The 19725-nt window shown below is 71.6% G+C and overlaps 6 protein-coding genes across 9 annotated transcripts in view; 3 read left to right on the top strand and 3 right to left on the bottom strand.

Annotated features, from left to right (window-relative positions):
* SERPING1 (serpin family G member 1) overlaps window positions 1–231 on the bottom strand; it is a 5242-nt gene extending 5011 nt beyond the window's left edge. Inside the window, exon 1 of the mRNA XM_038138228.1 lies at window positions 20–231. The gene's annotated coding sequence lies outside the window, so the exon portion shown is untranslated. The remainder of the gene's footprint in view (window positions 1–19) is intronic.
* The window catches only part of LOC119701517 (ubiquitin-conjugating enzyme E2 L5-like), a 2874-nt gene extending 1586 nt beyond the window's left edge, over window positions 1–1288 (top strand). Inside the window, exons 2-4 of one of the 2 annotated variants that reach the window (XM_038138284.1) lie at window positions 295–384; window positions 815–1004; window positions 1076–1288. In XM_038138284.1, the coding sequence (XP_037994212.1) occupies window positions 295–384; window positions 815–1004; window positions 1076–1236 (441 nt within the window). In that variant the 3' untranslated portion in view covers window positions 1237–1288. The remainder of the gene's footprint in view (window positions 1–294; window positions 385–814; window positions 1005–1075) is intronic. The other variant, XM_038138285.1, reaches the window with a different exon arrangement.
* Window positions 1289–1423: 135 nt separating this feature from the next.
* On the bottom strand, window positions 1424–5087 carry SMTNL1 (smoothelin like 1). 2 transcript variants are annotated; one of them, XM_038138239.1, is made up of 8 exons: window positions 4509–5087; window positions 3412–3979; window positions 3021–3216; window positions 2830–2863; window positions 2596–2736; window positions 1987–2089; window positions 1759–1910; window positions 1424–1681 (listed from the first exon to the last, which is right to left on the bottom strand). In XM_038138239.1, the coding sequence occupies exons 2-8, from the start codon at window positions 3961–3963 to the stop codon at window positions 1537–1539; spliced, it is 1323 nt and encodes a 440-aa protein (XP_037994167.1). In that variant the 5' UTR covers window positions 3964–3979; window positions 4509–5087; the 3' UTR covers window positions 1424–1536. The 2 variants fall into 2 exon arrangements, with proteins under 2 accessions (XP_037994167.1, XP_037994166.1); XM_038138238.1 differs by having other exon boundaries at window positions 4605–5087.
* Window positions 5088–5279: 192 nt separating this feature from the next.
* On the top strand, window positions 5280–6277 carry TIMM10 (translocase of inner mitochondrial membrane 10). Its single transcript, XM_038138292.1, has 2 exons — window positions 5280–5505; window positions 6012–6277. The coding sequence occupies exons 1-2, from the start codon at window positions 5435–5437 to the stop codon at window positions 6211–6213; spliced, it is 273 nt and encodes a 90-aa protein (XP_037994220.1). The 5' UTR covers window positions 5280–5434; the 3' UTR covers window positions 6214–6277.
* Window positions 6278–7238: 961 nt separating this feature from the next.
* On the bottom strand, window positions 7239–11706 carry RTN4RL2 (reticulon 4 receptor like 2). The gene is made up of 3 exons (XM_038138243.1): window positions 11263–11706; window positions 8596–9083; window positions 7239–8202 (listed from the first exon to the last, which is right to left on the bottom strand). The coding sequence occupies exons 1-3, from the start codon at window positions 11294–11296 to the stop codon at window positions 7456–7458; spliced, it is 1269 nt and encodes a 422-aa protein (XP_037994171.1). The 5' UTR covers window positions 11297–11706; the 3' UTR covers window positions 7239–7455.
* Window positions 11707–13228: 1522 nt separating this feature from the next.
* On the top strand, window positions 13229–19725 carry SLC43A3 (solute carrier family 43 member 3). 2 transcript variants are annotated; one of them, XM_038138233.1, is made up of 13 exons: window positions 13229–13487; window positions 15709–15956; window positions 16299–16428; window positions 16583–16629; window positions 16713–16789; window positions 16897–16989; window positions 17187–17326; window positions 17467–17573; window positions 17989–18147; window positions 18225–18338; window positions 18553–18739; window positions 18939–19062; window positions 19423–19725. In XM_038138233.1, the coding sequence occupies exons 2-13, from the start codon at window positions 15770–15772 to the stop codon at window positions 19576–19578; spliced, it is 1521 nt and encodes a 506-aa protein (XP_037994161.1). In that variant the 5' UTR covers window positions 13229–13487; window positions 15709–15769; the 3' UTR covers window positions 19579–19725. The 2 variants fall into 2 exon arrangements, with proteins under 2 accessions (XP_037994161.1, XP_037994162.1); XM_038138234.1 differs by lacking the exon at window positions 13229–13487 and adding an exon at window positions 13505–13652.

The raw sequence follows: 19725 nt of genomic DNA, 5'->3' as shown, positions 1-19725 counted from the left end.
GGTGCGAGAGAAGCAGTACCGGGTTGGCGGGTGTCCGGTGCGGGGCTGACAAATACCCCCGCACGTTTCAGTTTCGTTTCCCCGGCGGGGCGGCCCCGCCCAGGGGTGTGTCCATGAGGCCGGCCCCGTCCCTAAAAGTGTGCCCGGTCATTAAACCCTGCCTATTAAGGCGGGGTCTGCAGATGGCCACGCTCAGAGGCGTGTCCCGGGTGTTGGATTAACCTATGGAGGGGTCTCTGGGGACACACCTCCGCCCACACCTGCCCCCCCCCCCCCCCCCCCCTTTTCCCGCAGGAGCTGGAGGAGGCGCGGCGCTGGGAGGGGGCCCGCGACGTGCGGCCGCTGGACGGGAACGTGCGGCGCTGGGGGGGGCTCCTGCTGCCCGTGCGTGGGGAGAGGGCACGGGGGGACGGAGGGGCAGGGGGGGCTGCGGGGAGTCCTGGGGAGCGGGGGCCGTGGGGGTCCCCTGCGCATGGGGGACATGCGGGCTTGGGGAAGGAGGTGCCCCTGGGGACATGGGAAGGACCGGGAGGGACCCTTGGGACCCTTGGCTGAGGTGTCCAGCCCCTTGGGACCTTTGGGATGGGGCTGTCTCACTGAGGGAGGGTCCCCCTCGGGACGGAACTGGGGAGGGTCCCTCTGAGGACGCTGCGGGTCCCGGGCTGGGAACACTGGCTGGATGTTCCCCTCCTGAGGGGCTCGGGCTGGCACGGGGGAGTCTCTACGGGGGGCACTGGCTATCAGGGCTGGACATGGCCCCCCTCCCCGCGACGGACGCTGCGGCAGTGGGGGCTGAGGTGCCTCCGTACCCCAGCAGAACAACCCCCCATACAACACGGGCGCCTTCCGCTTCGAGCTGACCTTCTCCCGCAACCACCCGCTGGAGCCGCCCTGCGCCACCCTCCGCACCCCCATCTACCACCCCAGCGTGGACCGCCAGGGCCGCGTCTGCCAGCCCCTCACCACCCACGCGCACTGGGAGCCCGCCACCCGCGCCATCCAAGGTGGGCGCCGCGGGGACAGGGGCACGGTGCAGGGGGTGCGTGCCCCTCTGACCCCCCCTGTGTCCCTGCAGTGCTCCAGGACCTGCTGCTGCAGCTGGACAGCCCGGACCCCCAGCGGCTGATGCGGCCGGACGTGGCCCGGGAGCTGCAGGAGCGCCCCGAGGAGTTCCGGCGCCGGGCAGAGGAGCACACCCGGCTCCACGCCGAGCCGCGCCCCGAGCCCCGCACATAAGGCAATAAATTCTCTCCGTCACCTGCTGTGGCCCCGTGGCGCCTCACTGGGAGGGTGGGGGGCTCCAGGAGTTGCTGCCCGCCCCACGTGCCAGCCCTGGGGGATGTCACCCTCCTGGTGGCAGAGCCAGGGCTGTACCCCAGCCTGGTGACAGTCCCCAGACACCCGCTTGGTGCCAGCGTTTCTCCCTCCAGAGACGAGGCCACCACCGCCGGGAACCACGGCCTTTACTGCTGGGGGACAGAGCAGGGGACGAGGAGGGGGATGGCACAGCTGGGGGGCTGTGGGGGACCCTCCCTCTCAGCGCTTCTTGGTCTTGACGAGCCCCTTGGCCACCAGGCAGCGGTACAGCTCCTGCACGTACGTGTACACGCACTTGGCGTCGGGCACCGGCAGCCGCACCATGTCCTCCACCTCCAGCAGCGGGGCACAGCCCGCCCGCTCCCTGCGGCAAGGGACACAGCGGTCACCGGGGCCGGCGGTGGCCGGGGGCACCGAGGGGCCGGCGCTGCGCTCACGCACTCGGCGGTGGCGAAGGCCAGGGCGAAGTTTTCCCGGCGGGCGTTGGGCTCCAGGGCGGCGAAGTCGAAGGCGTCGGGGAAGAAGCTGTGCAGGAGGGCGCAGAAGGCCAGGCCGCTGCCCCAGCTCCCCGAGAAGTTCTGCACGTCCACGTGCTGCGCACGCAGGGGGGGTCAGGCCGCCCCCGGGCCCCCCAGCGGGCCCTGCCGCCGCCCCCCGCTCCGCACTCACCGGGTACCCGCGGGTGCGGGCGCGGCACCACTCCAGCAGCATCGTCTTGACCGTGGCGGCCCCCCCTGAGCGCCGCAGGTGTGGGGCTGGGCCCTTGGCAGCCCTGGGGGACCCGGGCTGTAGGATCCCCACATCCCCCCGTCCCTCACAGGGACCCCCCAGCCCCCTCTGTGACCCCGTTGTCCCGTGGCTTTGGGCCCCCAGTGCCCCACTGCCCCCTGGTCACACAGCCCCCCACTGTCCCACCCCCCCACTGCTCTGTGGACCCCCATTCCTCCCTGTACCCCTCATTGCCCCATGCCCCCCAATACCCCCTCCGTCCCAAACCCTCCCGCATTGCCCCATGTCCCCTCAGTACCACCACTGCCCCACAGAGCCCCAGTTCCCCTGTGAACCCTGTGCCCCCCAACACCCCCACTGTCCCATGGCCCCGCCATGCCCCCCCCATTTCCCCTGTATCCCCCCTTGCCTCATGGCCTTCCAACACCCCCACTGCTCCATGACCCAACCACCCCACTGTCCCTGGCTGTCCCGTAGCCCCCCCAAGACCCCGGGTCCCCCTTTCCCTCAGTACCCCTCCTGCCCTCCACGGGGCCAGGCCCCCCTCACCCTCCGAATTTCTCCAGGATGGCGCTGCGCCCCTGGGCCCGGGTCCCCACTCGAGGCCGTCCCCCGGCCCCCTCCAGCCTCAGCCTCTGTCCCGCCGCACCGGGGGCTGCCTTGTCCCGTGTCCCCCCTGCTGGAGCCCCCCTGCAGCACACACGGGTGGGACAGCCATGAGCAGGGGGCTGGGGGGTGCCATCCCTGCCATCGGGTACTGGGGTGCCACCCGTGGGGACACACCTCTTGCTGCCCCCCGTGTCCTCGGCAGTGCCAGCTGCAAGGAGAGAGGAGGGGTCAGAGGGCTGGAAGAGGGCACCCACAACCCCCTGGGCACCCCTGGGGCTCAAGGTCCTTTCCCGTGGGGAGGATGGACACTGTGGGGCAGCGGTGACCCCAGGACAGTCGGGTGCCATCGCCCAAATGGCTCTTACCTGTGGGGGACACTGGAGATGCTGGGGACATAGGGGACGTAGGGGACATGGGAGATGTAGGGGACATGGGGCACGTGGGAGATGTAGGGGACGTGGGGGACATGGGGGATGTGGGGCTGGTGGCCCCCTCTGGGGACGAGCAGGGAGGGAACTCAGGCCACAGCTCGTCGTCCTCGTCCTGAAGCCAAGTGGGTTCCTGTAAGCAACAGGAGGGTGGCACTGCCAGCACGGTCAGTGTCACTCACACAATGTCCCTGGCACTGTCATCCTGGCCCTGGCACACTCACCCTGCCCCAGTAAAGCCACCCCTGTCCCCATCCGTACCGCAGCTGCCCTCCCCACCGCCTCCCGCCCTGGCTGTGCCGCCACCTCCCTTCCAACCCCTCCTCACCTGTCGGCGCTGGGAGTTGCCCGCTGCTGCCGGCGCCGCTTTTCCCTCGGTACCCTCCTCGGTACCCCCGCCGGTGCCCCCGGCTGTCCCTGCCTCGGCATCGCCAGCACCATCCCCGGCCTCCCCGGCATCGCCCCCGGCACCCCCGGGTGCTTCTGCCCCGCCATCCCCGGCAGCCTCTCCCCCCGCGCACCCCCCTGAGCCCCCCGAATCCTCCCCTTCACCCCCCGTGTTCTTCCCGTCGCCCCCCGCTTCCCGAGCTTCCTCCCCACCCCGGGCAGCCGTCGCCTCCCCGCTGCCATCCCCCGGCCCCGCGGCGGGCTCAGAGGGGGTGTCCGGGGTGGGGCTACTCCGGGTCGGGGTGCCGGGGGTCGGGGTGCCCGAGGTGGGGGTGCCGGGGGTGGGGGTGCTCGTGGTGGGGGTGTCCGAGGTGAGGGTGCTCGCGGTAGGGGTTTCCGAATTGGGGGTGTCCGAGGTGGGGGTGTCCGAGGTGGGGGTGTCCGAGGTGGGGGTGCCCGAGGTGGGGGTTTCAGCGTCTCCCAGAGCCTCCATGTTGCTGCGGTCACTGCTGCAGGGGCACAGGGCTGTCACCGGGGTGCCCCCCGATGACGCCGTGAGCTTGCCCCTGCTCCCCATAGCCCCCCAGGCCGGCTGACCCCCTCCTGTCCCTGTCCCCATGCCCTCCTCCAGCCCTGCCACTCCTAAGTTGGGCACCCCAATGCCCCATCCCGGCACCCCAACAGCACAGCCCGGTCCTCCCACGTCTTCCTGCAGCCGCCCAAGCCCCAAAACAACCCTCCCATTGCCCTCACGCCCCACGGCAGCCCCCCTGTGCCCCCTCCTGCCCCCCTGTCCCCTCCCGAGCACCCGGATCCCATCCCGGCACCGCCACGTCCCCCTCCCGGCCCCAGATGTCTTGTCCCTGCCCTCCAGCTCCCAGTGCCGGCCCCCTGTAACCCCTTCCCGGTCTCCCTCGCTGCCCTCCGCTGCTCCTCGCCGGTGTCCCCCAGCCCGCACCCTCCCGGCCGCTCCCGTTCCACCCCCGCCTCGCGTAGCCCCGGAGCCCCCCGGAGCCCCCCGGCCCCCTCGGCCCGTACCCTCCGGCTGCTGCCGCTCCGCCGCCCCTGCTGCGCCCCAGCCCCCCCGCCCGGCGCTATTTTTACCCGGCGGGGGCAGGTGCCGCCTTCACTCACCGCCCACCCGCGGGGCACGCGTGGGGCCGGGCCGGACACCCGGGCACGGCCGGGGAGGGGGAACACGCCGGCAGCCCCACCGGACAGCGGCGACACCCCAAAGCAGCCCGCGGGGAGGGGACCGAACCGTGCCGCGCGAGCCGAGGGGCACAGGGGACACCGGGGAGACTTGGGGGTCACGGGCACGCGGGCGAGGTGGGGAACACAGGCACGCGGGGGCGTACGGGGGACACAACGGGGACACGGGGGACACAACGGGGACACGGGCGCGCGGGGAGCGCGGGGGGAGCAGATTCCCGGGGGGCAATGGGGGACACAGACACGTGGGGACACAGGTCACACCGGGACAGCCCGGGCAGGACGGCGGGACACAGGAGGAGCCGGGGAGAGCGGGAACAGGGGACACAGAGGGAGGGACCCGAAGCCCCCCGGCCATGCCCCGGTGAGGTCCCGTGATGGCCACGCCCCCTCCGGTCTGGACACGCCCCTTCCCGTGACCCCGCCCCTTGCGGGGCAAAGGCCGGGCAGAGCGCGCCCCCCCGCCCGCCTCTAGGCCGCCACCACGCCCCTTTTCCGGAAGACCAATCGGCGACCGAGGCTCACTCTTGGTCCCGCCTCCTCCTGCACGCCATTGGCCAGTGCCGGTGGAGGGGCGTGGCTGCCGCGCGGGTGGGCGGAAGCGCGGCGCCCACGTGGTTCCTGCAGGGAGCCGCCGCCGGGTCCCGAACCGAGCGGGACCGTGCGGGTCCAACGGGGCGGATCCGAGCGGGGACGGGCCGAGAGGGACCGTGATCGGGACCGGGAGCTGAGCGGGGCCGGTGCTGGCCGCCATGGATCCGCTGCGGGCTCAGCAGCTGGCGGCCGAACTGGAGGTTGAGATGATGGCCGACATGTACAATCGGTGAGGCCCGCCGGGAGGGAGCACTGGGGGCGTTGGGGTACCGGGGGTCGTCCGTGTTTTGGGGGACACCAGCGGGTGTCAGAGGCAGTGGGGAACCCTGGGGTGCTGGGGTTGTAGGGAAGTGCGGGGGGTCCTAGGAGACACCCGGGAAATGGGAAGGGGAACCGGAGATGCCTGAGGATGGGGACGGCGGGGGGTCCTAGGGGTGTCCGGGTGGCGGTGACGGGATATACTGGGCTTGTTGGGGTGCAGAGGCCGGCGGCCCGCTCGCTGATGATGCGGGTGCAGGAGGTGTTGGGGTGCAAGGGCTGGGGGTGCCGGGAACGGCGATAAGGGGGGTGCTGTCGAGCGGGGCTGAGTCCCGCGGGTGGCGGTGGCGGGGTACAGGAGATCTTGGGGCGCGGGGTCGGGGTCCCGGGGGTGGCGATGGCGGCGTACAGGGCGTGCTGGGGTGCGGGGCCGGGTCCCGGCTGGCGCAGGGCTCAGGCGCGGTGCGCTCCGTGCAGGATGACCCAGGCGTGCCACCGCAAGTGCGTCCCGCCTTTCTACAAGGAGTCGGAGCTGTCCAAAGGGGAATGCGTGTGCCTGGACCGCTGCGTGGCCAAGTACCTGGAGGTGCACGAGCGGATGGGCAAGAAGCTGACAGAGCTGTCGCTGCAGGACGAGGAGCTGCTCAAGCGAATGCAGCAGGGCAGCGGCACCGCCTGAGCCCCCACCCATCACCCCAATAAACCCGGGGCATCTGCTGTGCTCCCCGCGCCCCCCAAACCCACCCTGTGGCCGTCTCTTGTGCCCCTGGTTGCTGCTGGGAGCTCCCCTTGTTGTCCCCAGCTGCCACGCGCTGTGTCCTTGTGGGGAGCACCCCTGGGTGCCCCCCCCGGCTGGGCCCAGCCCATGTAATCCCCCGGATTAGGCAGAGCTGGGCTGAGCCCCTTGTAATCCCCGGTGGGGTGGGACAGGGCTCAGCCCGTCCCTGTCTGTCTGTGCTGGGGGTCACCAGAGGGGACAGCCCGGGGGCCCTGCACAGGGACACAGCCCCCGAGGGGCAGGGCACAGGGACACCCTCGCAGGGACACTCCCACAACACCCAGCCCTGTTTGAGGATACACAGACGGGACCACAGACGTGGGGACAACACAGGGACACCTCTGCCTGGGCAGAGACCACGGGGGAGGGGGCATGGGGACACCCATGTGGGGACAGTCTGCACACACACAGACGGACACCCCCACACGCCGCCGGGGACACTTGGAGGGAACAAGGGACCCGGAGGGCAGGGACACCCAGCAAGTTACGCCCGCTGAAGGTCACCCCACGCTGTGTGAAGGACACCTGCCGAGGGGGTGACACACACCCAGAGGGACCGAGGGCAGGGGGTGGCGCTGTCCCTGCGCCCGCAGCCCGGCAGCGTGCACTCCATCCGTGTGCCAGCGCTGCGGGAAGTGGGTCAGGCTGTGCAGGGCGCGGGTGACGGCGCGGGGGTGGCTCTGCGCCCCGCGGCTCCCGTGACACCCGCCAGCACTCGGCGAGGGGTGCGGGGTGTCGGCGTCACGGGAGCCTGCGTGTCACCGGCCCCGCGGTGGCGCCGGCTGTGTCGGGGGGTGTCCGTCCGTCCCCCCCGCGGCGCCCGGCACGCCTCGCTGCCCTGCCACCCGCCGCTTCCATCAATATTTCAGGAGCAGCAGGCGGTGACCTGGATCGACAGTGGCCCACCCACAGCAGCCAGGCCCCGCTCTCCCAAAATAAGACCATTTTTAATAAATAATTTCCCACCTTTTGGTTCCTGTTGGGGGTTTTTCCCGCTCAGGATGGGAGGGGACCCCCCCCTTCTGCATCCTGCGGCCCCCCCCCTCGCCGGCCGTTCCCCACAGTTCTTGAAGCCTCCCCTGGGGAGAAGGGGGGCACGGGCGCCCCGAGGAGCCGGGACCCCCTTGGGGCGCCGAGGGGGGCTCAGAGTCGGGGCAGGATCAGAGCCAGGAGGGGCAGGAGGGCGGGGGGCCGGTGGGGCGCGGCGGCGGCCATGGGGGCACAGGGGTCGTGGGGGCAGCTGGCGTCCTCGGGGGGCCCGCGGGAGTCACGGGACGGGGGGGGCGGCCGGGGCTGGGGTCCCCGCAGGTCGTGGGGGGGCAGCCCGTCGCGGTAGAAGGCGGAGGGCGGCGCGGCCGGGAGGGTGCCGGGGCGACCCAGCGCCCGCCCCGGGGTGCCCATCACCGCCACCCCATTGCCGCCGTTGCCGTCTTCCATCTTGTCCTCGTCGTCGTCCTCGTCGTCGTCGTCGGGGCAGGCGTCGAAGTCGCGGGGGCGGAGGTGGCGCAGGTCGGTGCCGCGGCGGTGCGGAGGGCTGGCGCACGGCACCGGGGAGCTGGAGACGCGCGTGCGGCGGAACCAGGCCCAGAGCGGGCGCGCACGGCAGTCGCAGGCCCAGGGGTTGGCGTTGAGGCGCAGGAACTGGAGCGAGGGCAGCGCGGCCAGCGGGTCGCCGGGCAGGGCCACCAGGCTGTTGTTGAACAGGTAGAGGATGGTGAGGCGCGCCAGCCCCCCGAAGGCGCGGCGGTGGATGGCCGCCAGCCGGTTGGCGTGCAGCAGCAGGCGGTCCAGGCTCGACAGCCCCCGGAAGACGCCCTCCGACAGCGCCCGCAGCCGGTTGCCGTGCAGGAAGAGGTGGCTCAGGTTGGCCAGGTCGGCAAAGAGGTCGTCCTGCGGGGAACGGGAGAGGGGTGGGCGTGGGGTGGGGGCCCGCGGTGGTGTTCCGTGGCCCTGGCCGGTGGGCATCGGCTGGAGAGCCGCCGGCGTGGGCCTCAGGGAACCCTGCCGCAGGGCCCAGTCCTGCCAGCATCGCCCTCTCCTGCGTCCCTGCTCCGTCAGCATCGTGCAAGACCTTGTCCCGTGTCCCTGCCATGCTGGTGTCACCCACGGTCCTGCCCCACGGCCACCACCCCGCTCCCTCAGCCTCTGCCGTCCCTGCCCCGCATTCTGGCCGTGTCAGCACCACCCTGTCCCACGTCCCGTCTCCGTGGCTTGTCGCCCATCACCCTGCCCGGTCCCACCTCCGTGCCCCGGGGGCCTCGCCCAGCACCCCCCCTCACCCACCTGGAGGTAGAGCAGCCCGTTCTCCTGCAGGTAGAGGTACTGGAGGCTGCGGAGGCCGCGGAAGATGCCGCTGGGCAGGTTGGCCAGCCGGCACCGGTACAGGTGCAGGGCCTGGAGGCGGTGGAGGCCGTGGAAGGTGTCGGGGGCCAGGACGCGGAGGTGCGGGTTGTCACCCAGGTCGAGCTCCTCCAGGGCGGGCAGGTGGCGGAAGGTGCCCGGCTGGATGGAGGAGATGTTGTTGGAGTAGAGCCAGAGGGTGACGGTGCTGGGCCCGAAGGTGCCCGCCCGCAGCGCCCCGATGACGTTGTTCTGCAGGAAGAGGCGGCGGGCGCCGGGCGGGAGCCCCGCGGGCACCGAGGAGAAGTTGTTGGCCTGGCAGCTGACGGTGGGCGGCGAGACGTAGCAGGTGCAGAGCGCGGGGCAGGCGGGAGCCCCGCCGGGCACCCACACCAGCGCCGCCAGCAGCAGCAGGGCCGCCGGGCGCCCGCCTGAGGGCACAGCGGGGCGTCAGCGCGGGGCACCGCGCGTCCCCGACCCCCGCCCGCCCCCCGCAGCCCGCAAAGCCGTGCCCACCCGCCTGGCCACGGCACTCCAGGAACGCCCCGGGGGCCACGGACGGCTCTAGGAGCCCCCCAGGGCCGTGCCCACCCCATCCAAGCCGTGGTTCCTCAGGAGAGTCCCACGATCCTGATCATTCCATAGGGTTGGGCACCCCAAGGAGGCCCCCAGGACTGTACCCACCCTCAGGGCCCTGGCTGCCCAGGAGAACCCCAAGGTCATGACAACCCCACACGGCTGGGCGCTCCTAGAAGCCCTCCAAAGCCACGCCAGCTCCACAGGGCCACGGTTCCCCAGGAGAACGCCAAGGTCATCACCACCCTGCAGGGCTGGACACCCCGAGGGAGGGGACTGTGCCCACCCACAGGGCCATGGTCCCCAGGAGGCCCCTGAGGGCCATGTCTCCCCAGGGACCCCCCCCAAGGCCATGGTCCCCTAGGAGATCCCTAGGACCACAGACCCCTAGGAGAATCCCAAGGTCATCACGCCCAAAAGCACTGGGTGCCCCTTGCAGCCCCCAGACCCACACCAGCCCATAGGACTGAGGTCCCCAGAGACCCCCCCCAGGGCTGTGCTGCTGCACAGCACCAAGGCTGGGCACCCCAAAAAGTGCCTGTCCACCTGCGACCTTCTGGGGCTGCTCCTGCTACCGGGGCCACGCTGCCCAGGGACCCCCCAAGCTCCGTGACCCCCCCGCGCCGTGGCCACATTCCCGTGGGACCGTGCCTGCCCCACGGTCCACCAGAACCCCTCAGAGGGTCACGGACCCCTGGGACCCCCCTCACCCCGGTCTGGGGGGGGGGGGGGGTCCGTGCCCCCTCCCCAAACGGGGCGGTGCCACGTGCGCGCGTGCCGCGGCCACGTGTGGGGCGGGGCACGCGTGGGCGCGGGCTGACGACACGCGCCGCCGCCGCTCCGGGTGTTCAGCATCCCCCCCCTTCTCCCCCCCCCACCCGTGTCCATCCCCCCCCTCAGGCTGCAACCCGAGAGCTTCATCCATAATTCAGCCCGGCGGCCTGGATCCACGCCCGGGGATGCGTGGATGCGCCCAGTCGCCGCTACCGGGGGAGGGGAGAGGAAGGAGGGGGGCGGCGGGACCCTCCGGTGCACCGGAGGTCACACCGGAGATGCACCGAGGGGTCCCGCCGCCCCCTTCCCTCCCTTCCCCTCTGCCGGTGCTCCACGAGTTGGGGGGGTACCCACCCCCCACCCACCCACGGAGGCGTCCGGCGCATCTGCTCAGCGCCGCCCCCCTCCCTCGGCGCCCCGTGCCGGCGTGCGCCCCCCACCCGCGTCCCATCTGTCACTCCCCCACGCCGCGGGCTGACTCAGTTGGGAGCTGAAGTCACCGGTTCTCAGCTTCCCCCCCCCCCCCGGGTGCCAAACCCCCCCCACCCCGGTAGTTGCGGGTACCCCACAGACCCGCGGCACCCACCCGCGGCGTGACCCGGGCGCTCCCGGCTCCCCGCTGTGCCCACACGGGGAACCGTGGGGCGTCCCCACGCCGCGCTGGGGGTCCAGGGGTGGCGCCGCGTACCCCCTGAGGCGTGGGGCACACCCCGCTGGGCGTCGTGGGGTACCCAAACTCCGGGCTGGGGATCCTGCGGCGGCACCGGGTACCCCGCGGATCGTGGAGCGCCCAGAAGCCGGGCTACGCACGCCGGGGCTGCACCGGGTGTGCCGGGGTTCGTGGGGCACCCCCACGCTGCCCCGGGGGGCCCGGGATGGCAGCGAGTACCCACGTGTCGCGGGGCGCTGCCGCGCCGGGCCGGGGGTCCCGGGGTGGCACCGGCCGCCCCGTGGGTCGTGACACGGCCACACCTCGGGCCGGGCTGGCAGCGGGCACCTCGTGGGTCGGGGGGCACCCTCGCGCCGGGTAGCCGGGGGTCCCGGGGGGACTCAGCCTCGGGTGCCCCGGGAGGGCGCCCCCGCGCCGGGCCGCGCGTTCCGGGGCGGCCGCGGGGTCCCCGCGCACCGGGGGCTCCCCGCTCACCCCGGGGCACCCGCACCCCGAGCGCCGCGGGGCGCCCCGAGCCGGGACCGAGGTCTCCGGGTGGCACCCCGGGGTCCACCCGACACCCGTGGGACCCCGCCCGACCCCGCGCCTACCTGGGGGCAGGTCCCGAGCCGTGGGGGGCCGCATGGCGGGGCGGCCGCTCAGGCGCTGCCCACCCGCGGGGTCATGGCCGGTGCCGGGGGGGGCTGCTCGCCCCCTTCGCCCCCGCCGCGCCGCCGGGAGCAGCAGCCGCCGCCGCCCCGGGGCATGGCACGGGTGGGCTCGGGCTCGGGCACGGGTGGGCTCGGCGCGGCGCTGCCCGCGGCTCCGTAGGGCTGAGCCCTCCCCGCGCCGCGCCTTATCCCGGGGCGGCCGCTCCGCCCCCCGCGCCGGCCCCGCCGTTTAACCCTTCCCGGGCTGGCCCGCCCCGGGCGGGACAGGGGTGGGCACAGGGACTCCCGGCGGGGACGGCGGCGACGGCGGCGGGGGATGCGCTGCGGGCGCCCACGGGGGACACGCCCTGCGGGACTCAGGAGGGGGCCCCCAACGGGGACACGGGGGTGTGATGGGTTCCCGCCCCCCCGGGGAAAGGACGCGGGGCTCGCGGGGGGAGCTGTGAGCGCGGGACACGGAGGGCGGTCTCCGTCCGTCCGTCCGTCCGTCCGTCCCTCCCTCTGTCCCACGATCCCTGCACCGGCGCCGGGCTCTGGTGCCCCCACGGTTGGCGGGACCCCGCGGGGGCTGTCCCCGGGGCGGGTGCGGCGGGGCCGGGAGCCCCGCACCCAGCGAGACGCCGGGGGGGCGCGGCGGGGCGGTGGTCCGCACCCACGCGGGACCGCGGCGCTGTTCGCGGTGCCGGACCGGCGCTGTCCGTGGTGCCGCCGCGGCGCCGCCCGGCCCGGGACAAAGCGGGTGGCGGCGGTGCGGGACGCGCCGGTGCCGCGCGTGGGGGGGACACGCGTGGCCGCGCGGGCTGCGGCGGCACCGGCACCGGCTGGCACCGGCGCGTGTTTGCGGCGCCGTCTCCGGCGAGCGAAATGCCACAAGCTGGTGCGGCGGCAGCCGTGGGAGGGGGCGTGGGCGGCGCGGGGCTGAGTCAGGGGCCGCCATCCGCTCCCCCCGCCCGTGCCCCCCGCCCGGCCGCCGAGCCCCCGGCCGGACAGCGCTGATCGGGGCCGGGCAGGGCGAGCCCGCCCGGGGGGGGCTGTGGGTGATGTTGCCCACCCGCCCGAGGAGCTGGGACAGCGTGGATAGGGAGGGGACGGACGGACGGATGGACGGCGGAGGATGGATGGAAGGAGGGGGCCGGTGGGTGGACGGAGAGGTGGAGGAGGGATTGATGGGCAGGTGGACATAAGGAGAGAAGGACAGATGGACGGACATGCACGGGGAACATCTGGAGATGGGGTGGACGAATGGAGAGTTAGGTGAAGCATGGGGCGGACAGACAGATGGACAGGTGGAGGGAAGGGCAGGTAACGGGCAGCTGGATGGTTGTGGGACAGATGGATGGGATGGATGGAGTTGTGATTGGAGGGGGACAGATGGACAGGTGACAGACAGATCGCTGATGGACAGATGGATGGGTGACAGACAGATGGATGGGTGATGGACAGATGGACGGGTGATGAACAGACAGAAGGGCAGCTGGCAGAGCAGATGAGAGGCTGCAGCAGTGGGGACAGGTGGGGACAGACCAGGCAGCAAGCACTGGTCAGAGGGACAGAGGAGAGGATGTGGAGGGAAGGGTGACAGGAGGGACAGCAGTGTCCTGGGCGGGGCGAAGGCAGGGGGTGGGGGACCAGGGACAGGCACGGGACAAAGCACAACGCAGCGGGGTGGCATGGGAATGGCTCTGGGATGGCACAGCTCGAGTAGCCCATGCATAGCCCAAGTGTAGTCCTGGGGTGTCCCGGAATGGCCTAAGGGGTGACCCGAGCATCACTGAGAGCTGGCCCGAGAGTGACCTAAAGGGCGATCCGAGGGTGGCGCCAGCAGGAGCGCACCTCGGGAGCGGCAGGTGAGGCGTCACACCTGGACACGCCGAGGGGCACCCGCGGGGGGCCCAAGGGCGGCGCCGGGGAAGGGCTCCGTGCCGGGACGGCCCCTCCTGGGCGGACCCACGCGTGACCGGGGCCGCTCCACCGAGGCCGCCTCCCGCGCCCCCCCGAACCGCCGGGCCCGGGGGCGGGGCCCGGTCAGGCCCGGCAGCTCCGCTCCGCCCGCGGGGGCGGCGGGAGGGGCCGCGGCACCGAGAGCACCGGGAGCACCGGGAGCACCGGGAGCGCCGGGGCGGGGAGAGCCCGGTCCCCTCCCCGCCGGGCCGGGCGGGAGGCGGGTGAGCGGCGCGGGGATGCGGCGGGAGGAGCCGCGGGGCGCGGAGGGGCCCGGATGGACGCGGAGCGGCGGCGGGACGGGGTTGTGACCGGGACGGGAGGCTGCGGCAGAGCGGGACCGAGGGCCCTGGCCCCGTGGCCTGCGGGGCCGGGCTCGGCTGGACGCGGTGCGGATGTCCGGGATGTCCGGGGCGGTGCCGGGGGGACGCGTGGCGTGGCGGCGGAGCCGCGTCGGCCCCGGGGCCTGGGGGAGGCTCGGGGAGCCGGCACGGCGGAGCCCCACGGCCGCCCACCGCCGGGAGCACGCGGGTGTCCCCCCGCCACGCGTGTGCGGGTCAGGTCCCCGCGGCCGGGGCTGCCCCTGCTGCGGGGGGCGCGACAGTGCCCGCCCCAGGACACCGCGCCCCGCAGGGACAGCGGGGTGGGGAGCGGCGCCCGGCCCTGGGGCAGCCCCCAGAGGTCCTGTGACCCCACCTGCCCCCTCCACGGCCCGGAGGGAGCTGGGGGGACGCAGCAGGGACAGAGGGGACAGAGCCACTGATGCTGCGAACCCCTGACCCGAGCTGTGGGGACTCACCCGTGTGGCTGGCACAGGCAGCGTCCCCAGGACACCCCAGTCGGGCCCAGTGGCTGGCACCCGCAGTGAGTGGCTCGGGGTGCCCCGGGCAGTGACCCCCACATGTCAGGGAGAGCCCGGTGCCCCCCAGCTGCTGTCACAGCCACCTGAGTGGCTAAAGATAGTACTGGTCCCCCCGGGCCGCCCCGCCCCGGCTGTGTGCAGGTTAATCTTTAGCTGCTGGTCGCTGTAATGAGGCTCATTACCCGGCATTACAGCGGGACAGCGACAGGCCATGGGCAGCGACACGGTGACAGGGGCTCCGTGCGGCAGAGCCAGGCTGTGTGTGGGTGAGGGAGGTGGGGGGACACGGAGGACAGTGAACTGGGTGTCCTTGGTGTCCTTGCCCCCAGCTGTGGGTCACGGGGGAGTCCCGGCTGCGTTGTGGGGTGACCTGTTGTCAGCCCCAGCACGGTGACAGTCCCCAGTGCAGGGCAGTGCTTGGGGAAGCAGCGTCCCCAGGAGACATGGTCCCCAGCAGTGTGAGGGGATTCCTGGAGACATGGCAAGGTCCCCCAGGGGGTGGCAGGTTCCCAGAGATGTGACAGGGTCCCTGAGAGCTGTGCCAGGGTCCCCAGGCGAGGGCCCCGGGGGCTGTGCTGGGGCTCCGGGGGTGTGTCACTGTCCCCTGCAGGGTGCCTGTGTCCCCATGGGCTGTGCCAGCATCTCCAGGGATTGTGCCAATTTCCCAAGCACTGTGCCAGGCTCCAGGGGGGAGGTGTGTTGGTATCCCCGAGGGGGTGCCAGTGTCCCCAGGGGCTGTGCCAGCGTCACCAGGAAGAGTGCCAGTTTCCCAAGGGCCGTGCCAGGTCCCCAGCAGGGTGCTGGTGTCCCTGGGGTGAGGTGTGTTGTCGTGGTGTCCCCAGGGCTCACACCAGGGAGTGCAGCGGCGTGCCAGCGTCCCCAGGGTTGTGCCAGGTCCTGGGCCAGGCTGGCTCGGGGCAGTAGGGACAGCACAGGGGGGTCCTGGCACAGTGAGGGGACCGAGCCCCCATCGGGGACCCCGAGGCGCTCTCAGGGGGCCCGAGGCACTATCGGGGACCGGCAGCCTGGGGGACCCCAGTGTGCTCCCGGGAGATTAGAGGGAGTCACCAGGGGTGTGGAGGTGTGTCCCAGCCACGCTGCCGGGGTTCAGACTGCAGGGCGGCGGTGAAGGTGACAGTGACAACAGGAGGGCCTGGCCTCGTGCAGGTGGGTGAGGGGTGCAGGATGGGACGCAGCAGGTTCGGTGCAGGTGTGCATGCCTGCAGAGCTGTGTGTGTGCCTGCAGAGCTGTGTGTGTGCTTATGAATGTGCGTGTGTGCCCATAAACCGCTGTGTGCCCCTGTAAATCTGTGTGTGTGTGTCTGTCAACGGCCGTGTGCCACATGCCACCAGCTGTCCTCACGTGTGTGAGCCCTGGCTGCTGCAGGGCCCTGCCCTGCACCCTGGCACATGGTGGGACACCGGTGCCAGCCGCTGTGGCCAGGGACAAGGGGCAGAACCGGGGCCACGGTAGCCTTTGCCCAGGTGGCCACGTGCTGCCAGGTGCCCCTGTGCACCCCAGGTGTCCCTGTGCCCGCGGTGGGTGCCACCGTGGTGTGACACCTGGCCTTTGTCACCCACAGGCTTGGCGAAGACGCCCCAGGCTGGTGACGGGCCGGGCCAGTGGCGGCCGGGGCAGGGGACATGGCGGGGGGCGCGGGGCTGGCCAAGCGCCTGGGGACGCTCCTGTCGGGGCTGCTGGAGTGCGGCGCCTTCTGCGGCATCATCTTCGGCTGGGCCTCCCTCGTCTTCGTCCTCAAGGACCTGGGCTACTTCGAGGGGCTGTGCCAGCCCTCCGCCACCCCCGGCCCCAACCTCACCCTGGGGTCTGGTATGGACCACCACGTGTCCCCGTGGTCCCCTGACTCGTGACCCCGCTGTCCTGATGCCCCGTGCTGTCCCGTGTCCCCACCGTGCCCGTGCCTATGTCTTTGCTGTCTGCAGTGTCCTGATGGCCTGCAGTGCTCTGTGTCCCCGCTGTCTCCAAGCCCTACTGTCCCCCAGTCCATGTCTCCAGTATCATCACATCATCGTGTGTCCCCACGTGCCCGGTGTCCCCTGCATCTCCGCTGACTCGTGTCCCCGGGTGCCTGTGTCCCCACACCCGTGGTATTCCCGGTGTCCCCGTGCCCATGTCTCCATGTCCCCATGCCCCGCTTATGGCCCTTCCCAGACTGCAGTGGGCAGGATGAGCAGTTCTCCCTGGTCTTCACCATCGGCTCCTTCATGAACAACTTCATGACCTTCCCCATGGGCGTCGTCTTCGACCGCTTCGGCACCGCAGCTGCGCGCCTCATCGCCATGTGAGCCCCGCGCCGGGGGACGCGGGGGACACAGATGGGGGGCTGCTGACGCTGGGGTGTTGTTGGGGTGGCCTGGCTCCCAAAGGGCTGGGGTAGGGGAATCACCTGTGATTCCCAGGATCCCGTCCCCACGTGTCACCGCTGTCCCCTTTAGCTCCCTCTACACGGGCGGGACCCTGCTCGTCGCCTTCTCCACCCCAGGTGAGACCCTGTGGCCAGGGGTTCCCCAGCCCTGGGGGGACCTCTTTGGTGGCCTCTGTCCCCACTGACCCCTGTGTCCCCAGAGCTGGCAGAGCTGCTCTTCCCGGCCATGTCCATGCTGTCGGTGGGTGGCATCCTCCTCATCCTCACCAACATGCAGGTGGGTTCTCCCAGCACCCCGATGCCCACGTGGTGGCCAGCTGCCCAACACTCGCCCCACGTGGCACGGGAGGGCTCTGGGGGCACACAGGGGTCTCTCGGTGCCAGGTGGGGAACCTGTTCGGGAACTACCGCTCCATCATCATCACCCTCTACAACGGAGCCTTCGACTCCTCCTCTGCCATCTTCCTCATCGTCAAGGTGGGTGCGAGGGACATGGCAGTGGTGGCAGGGGAGGACAGAGCTGGGAACAGCTGGGTCACATCTATGGACATATTGGGGACGCAGTCTGGCACGCAGCTGAGTCACTGCTGGGGCCACATATGGCACACACCGAAGGCCTGAGCAGGTGGCCGCTGGCAGCCTGTCTCTGTCCCTGACTCCGTCCTTGTCCCCAGCTGCTGTACGAGCGCGGGCTGTCCCTGCGGGCCATGTTCCTCTTCCTGGCAGCCTGCAGTGCCTGGCACCTCCTGCGCACCCTCTTCCTGATGCCGCGCACCCGCATCCCCTACCCGCTGCCCCCCGACTACGACTACGGGTATGGGGGGCTGCCTGCGCCCTGCCTCTGGGGGCTCTGGGGACAGGGGGCTGGGTCCCACCCTGCGGGCAGCAGGTTCTGTCCCCTGGGCGGGTGCAGCCCCGGCAGGTGGACGCAGGGTGACACGGGCGCTGCCGCAGGCTGCAGTGCGGGGGCCGTTCCCGCTCCTACCGAACCCACAAGGACAAGCAGCCACCGGGAGAGGCCGGACCCGAGGAGACACCCCTGGAACCGCCCGTTGCTCGAGGTGCCGGAGTGGGAATCTCGGTGGAGTGGGGCTTATGTTTGGGGAGGGGCTTGACTGGGTGGGCGTGATCACAGCTGGATATGGGCGGTGCTATGTAAATAAGGGGTGTGGTCTGTAGATGAGGGTGTGCATGGCCTGGTCGGAGGGCATCATGCATATGCAAATAGATGGGTGTGGCCTTTTGATGTGTGGGCGTGGCTGTTGATGGGCGCGGCTGGAGGACCGCAAGGATATGCAAATAAGGGAGTGCTGGGTGTGGCAGTGTGTGGGCGTGGTCAAAGGGCGGGCACGGTGACATATCTGAACGGGCAGGGTCACAGAGATGGCTGTGAGGCCCCAGTGTGTGGCAGGGATAAGGTGCGGGTGTGGCCTGGGGGGGTGTGTCCGTCTGCGCCCCACCCTGACACCTGCACAGGTGGGGACGCCCCCGGGACGCCGTTCCGGGCCTGCGCCTGCTCGTGGCTCTTCGCCTGGCACGTGGCCTGGCTCTCGGTGATGCAGCTGCGCCACTACCTGTTCATCGGCACCCTCAACCCGCAGCTCGAGCACCTGGCACACGGTGACCACGCCCTGGGTAAGGCACGGCGGCGTGGGGGACACGGCGGGGACCCCCGCGGCCGGCCCTGCCCGCCTGACGCCGTCCCCCCACAGTGAGCACGTACACCAACGCCTTCGCCTTCACCCAGCTCTGCGGGGTGCTCTGCGCCCCCTGGAACGGCCTCATCCTCGACCGGCACAAGCGGGGAAAGGGCCCCCGCCCCGAGGGTAACTGAGCCCCCAGCCCATGCCCCGCGGGTAATTGACCCCCACGCTCCTTCACCCCGAGCAGAACCGCTCCTTGGCCCCACAATATGGGGGGAACCGCCCCTCCCTGTCCCGTGTCCTCATTGCTGCCGCCTCCACTGTGCCCGAGCCCACGGCACCTGGAGAAGAGACGCGGGAGGGCCGCGTCCCCCTGCCGTGACCGCCATGCCCACAGGGGTCCTGGCTGCGCTGGCAGACCTGCGGTCGGCGGTGCTGTCGCTGGTGGTGACGGTGGCACTGTGCCTGCTGTTCTGCGTGTTTGCCGCCGTGCCTGTCCTGCCCGCCCAGTTCGGCACCTTCGCGCTGCAGGTCATCAGCCGCTCCTTCCTCTACGGCGGCAACGCCGCCTTCCTGGCCATCGCGTGAGTGGGGACGTGGTTGTGGGTGTGGCAGGGGACAGACAGGGTGCCGTGGTCAGCGTGGGGTAGCAGGGGATGGCAGTGGTGCTGGAGGGTGGCAGGCGACACGGTGGAGGAGTCAGGGGACAGGGTACTGGGGTGGGGCTGTCAGGGCTCAGAACGGGGCCAGGTGCTGCACCTTGGTGACGTGGGTGCCTGGCAGGTTTCCCCCACAGCACTTCGGGAAGCTCTACGGGCTGGCCATGGCACTGTCGGCACTGGTGGCCCTGCTGCAGTACCCCTGTGTCGCCCTGGTGCAGGGGCCGCTCCAGGGGGACCCCTTCTATGTGAGTGTGCCCTGTGGGCCCCCCGAGTGAGGGCTGGGGGGCTGCTCCACGAGGAAATGGGGTCCTGCCCTGGGAGGGAAGGGGGCTTGCCACATGGGGAAATGGGAGTCCCATCCCCTGGGACAATGGGGATCCTGGTCCTGGCCGTGGAAAAATGGGGGTACCGCCCCATGGCGAAATGGGGAAGCTGCCCTGGGAGGGATGGAGTCTTTCCCACAGGAGGGGTGGGGTCTTATGCCATGAGAAATGGGGGTCCTGCTCCTGGGGAAATTGAGGTGATGCCCCAAGAGTCCTGGCCTAACACCGGGGATGGGGGGATGGCCCCCCAGACCCCTGCCCTGACACTCTTCCCCTCCGCAGATGAACTTGGGGCTCATCGCCCTGGTGCTGGTGGCCTTTGTCAGCCCCGTGGTGGTGGCCCGTGAGTGCCAGCGGCGAGCCAAGGAGCTGGGCACGGCTGGCACCCCGCTGGCAGCCCCCCCCAGCACTGAGATCCACGCTGAGACCCCACACTGAGCCCCACACCCAGAACACCATTTTTGTACCGGCCTGGGGGTGCTGTGCCAGTGGGGCGGGGATAATAAAAACCGCTGCTCCCTCCGCTCGCTGTGCTGCCCCCACGAGCCCCCAGCCCCGTCCCCAGGCCCCCGGTGCACGCAGACA

Source organism: Motacilla alba, chromosome 5, assembly GCF_015832195.1.
Source record: "Motacilla alba alba isolate MOTALB_02 chromosome 5, Motacilla_alba_V1.0_pri, whole genome shotgun sequence".
Taxonomy (NCBI): Eukaryota; Metazoa; Chordata; class Aves; order Passeriformes; family Motacillidae; genus Motacilla; species Motacilla alba.
The sequence above is the reverse complement of the archived record's forward strand: the minus strand, read 5'-3'. Positions and strand labels throughout refer to the sequence as shown.

Coding starts and splice junctions, on each gene's coding strand:
- SMTNL1 (XM_038138239.1), bottom strand. CDS start 3,963: ATGGAGGCTCTGGGAGACGCTGAAACCCCCACCTCGGGCACCCCCACC. Junction 2,737..2,829: donor GACACGGGGGGCAGCAAGAG/GTGTGTCCCCAC, acceptor TGTGTGCTGCAG/GGGGGCTCCAGCAGGGGGGA. Junction 1,682..1,758: donor CTGGCCTTCGCCACCGCCGA/GTGCGTGAGCGC, acceptor CCCTTGCCGCAG/GGAGCGGGCGGGCTGTGCCC.
- TIMM10 (XM_038138292.1), top strand. CDS start 5,435: ATGGATCCGCTGCGGGCTCAGCAGCTGGCGGCCGAACTGGAGGTTGAG. Junction 5,506..6,011: donor ATGGCCGACATGTACAATCG/GTGAGGCCCGCC, acceptor CGCTCCGTGCAG/GATGACCCAGGCGTGCCACC.
- RTN4RL2 (XM_038138243.1), bottom strand. CDS start 11,296: ATGCGGCCCCCCACGGCTCGGGACCTGCCCCCAG. Junction 9,084..11,262: donor GGCTCGGGACCTGCCCCCAG/GTAGGCGCGGGG, acceptor CTGTGCCCTCAG/GCGGGCGCCCGGCGGCCCTG. Junction 8,203..8,595: donor ACGGGCTGCTCTACCTCCAG/GTGGGTGAGGGG, acceptor CGTTCCCCGCAG/GACGACCTCTTTGCCGACCT.
- SLC43A3 (XM_038138233.1), top strand. CDS start 15,770: ATGGCGGGGGGCGCGGGGCTGGCCAAGCGCCTGGGGACGCTCCTGTCG. Junction 15,957..16,298: donor CAACCTCACCCTGGGGTCTG/GTATGGACCACC, acceptor GGCCCTTCCCAG/ACTGCAGTGGGCAGGATGAG. Junction 17,574..17,988: donor GGAACCGCCCGTTGCTCGAG/GTGCCGGAGTGG, acceptor ACACCTGCACAG/GTGGGGACGCCCCCGGGACG.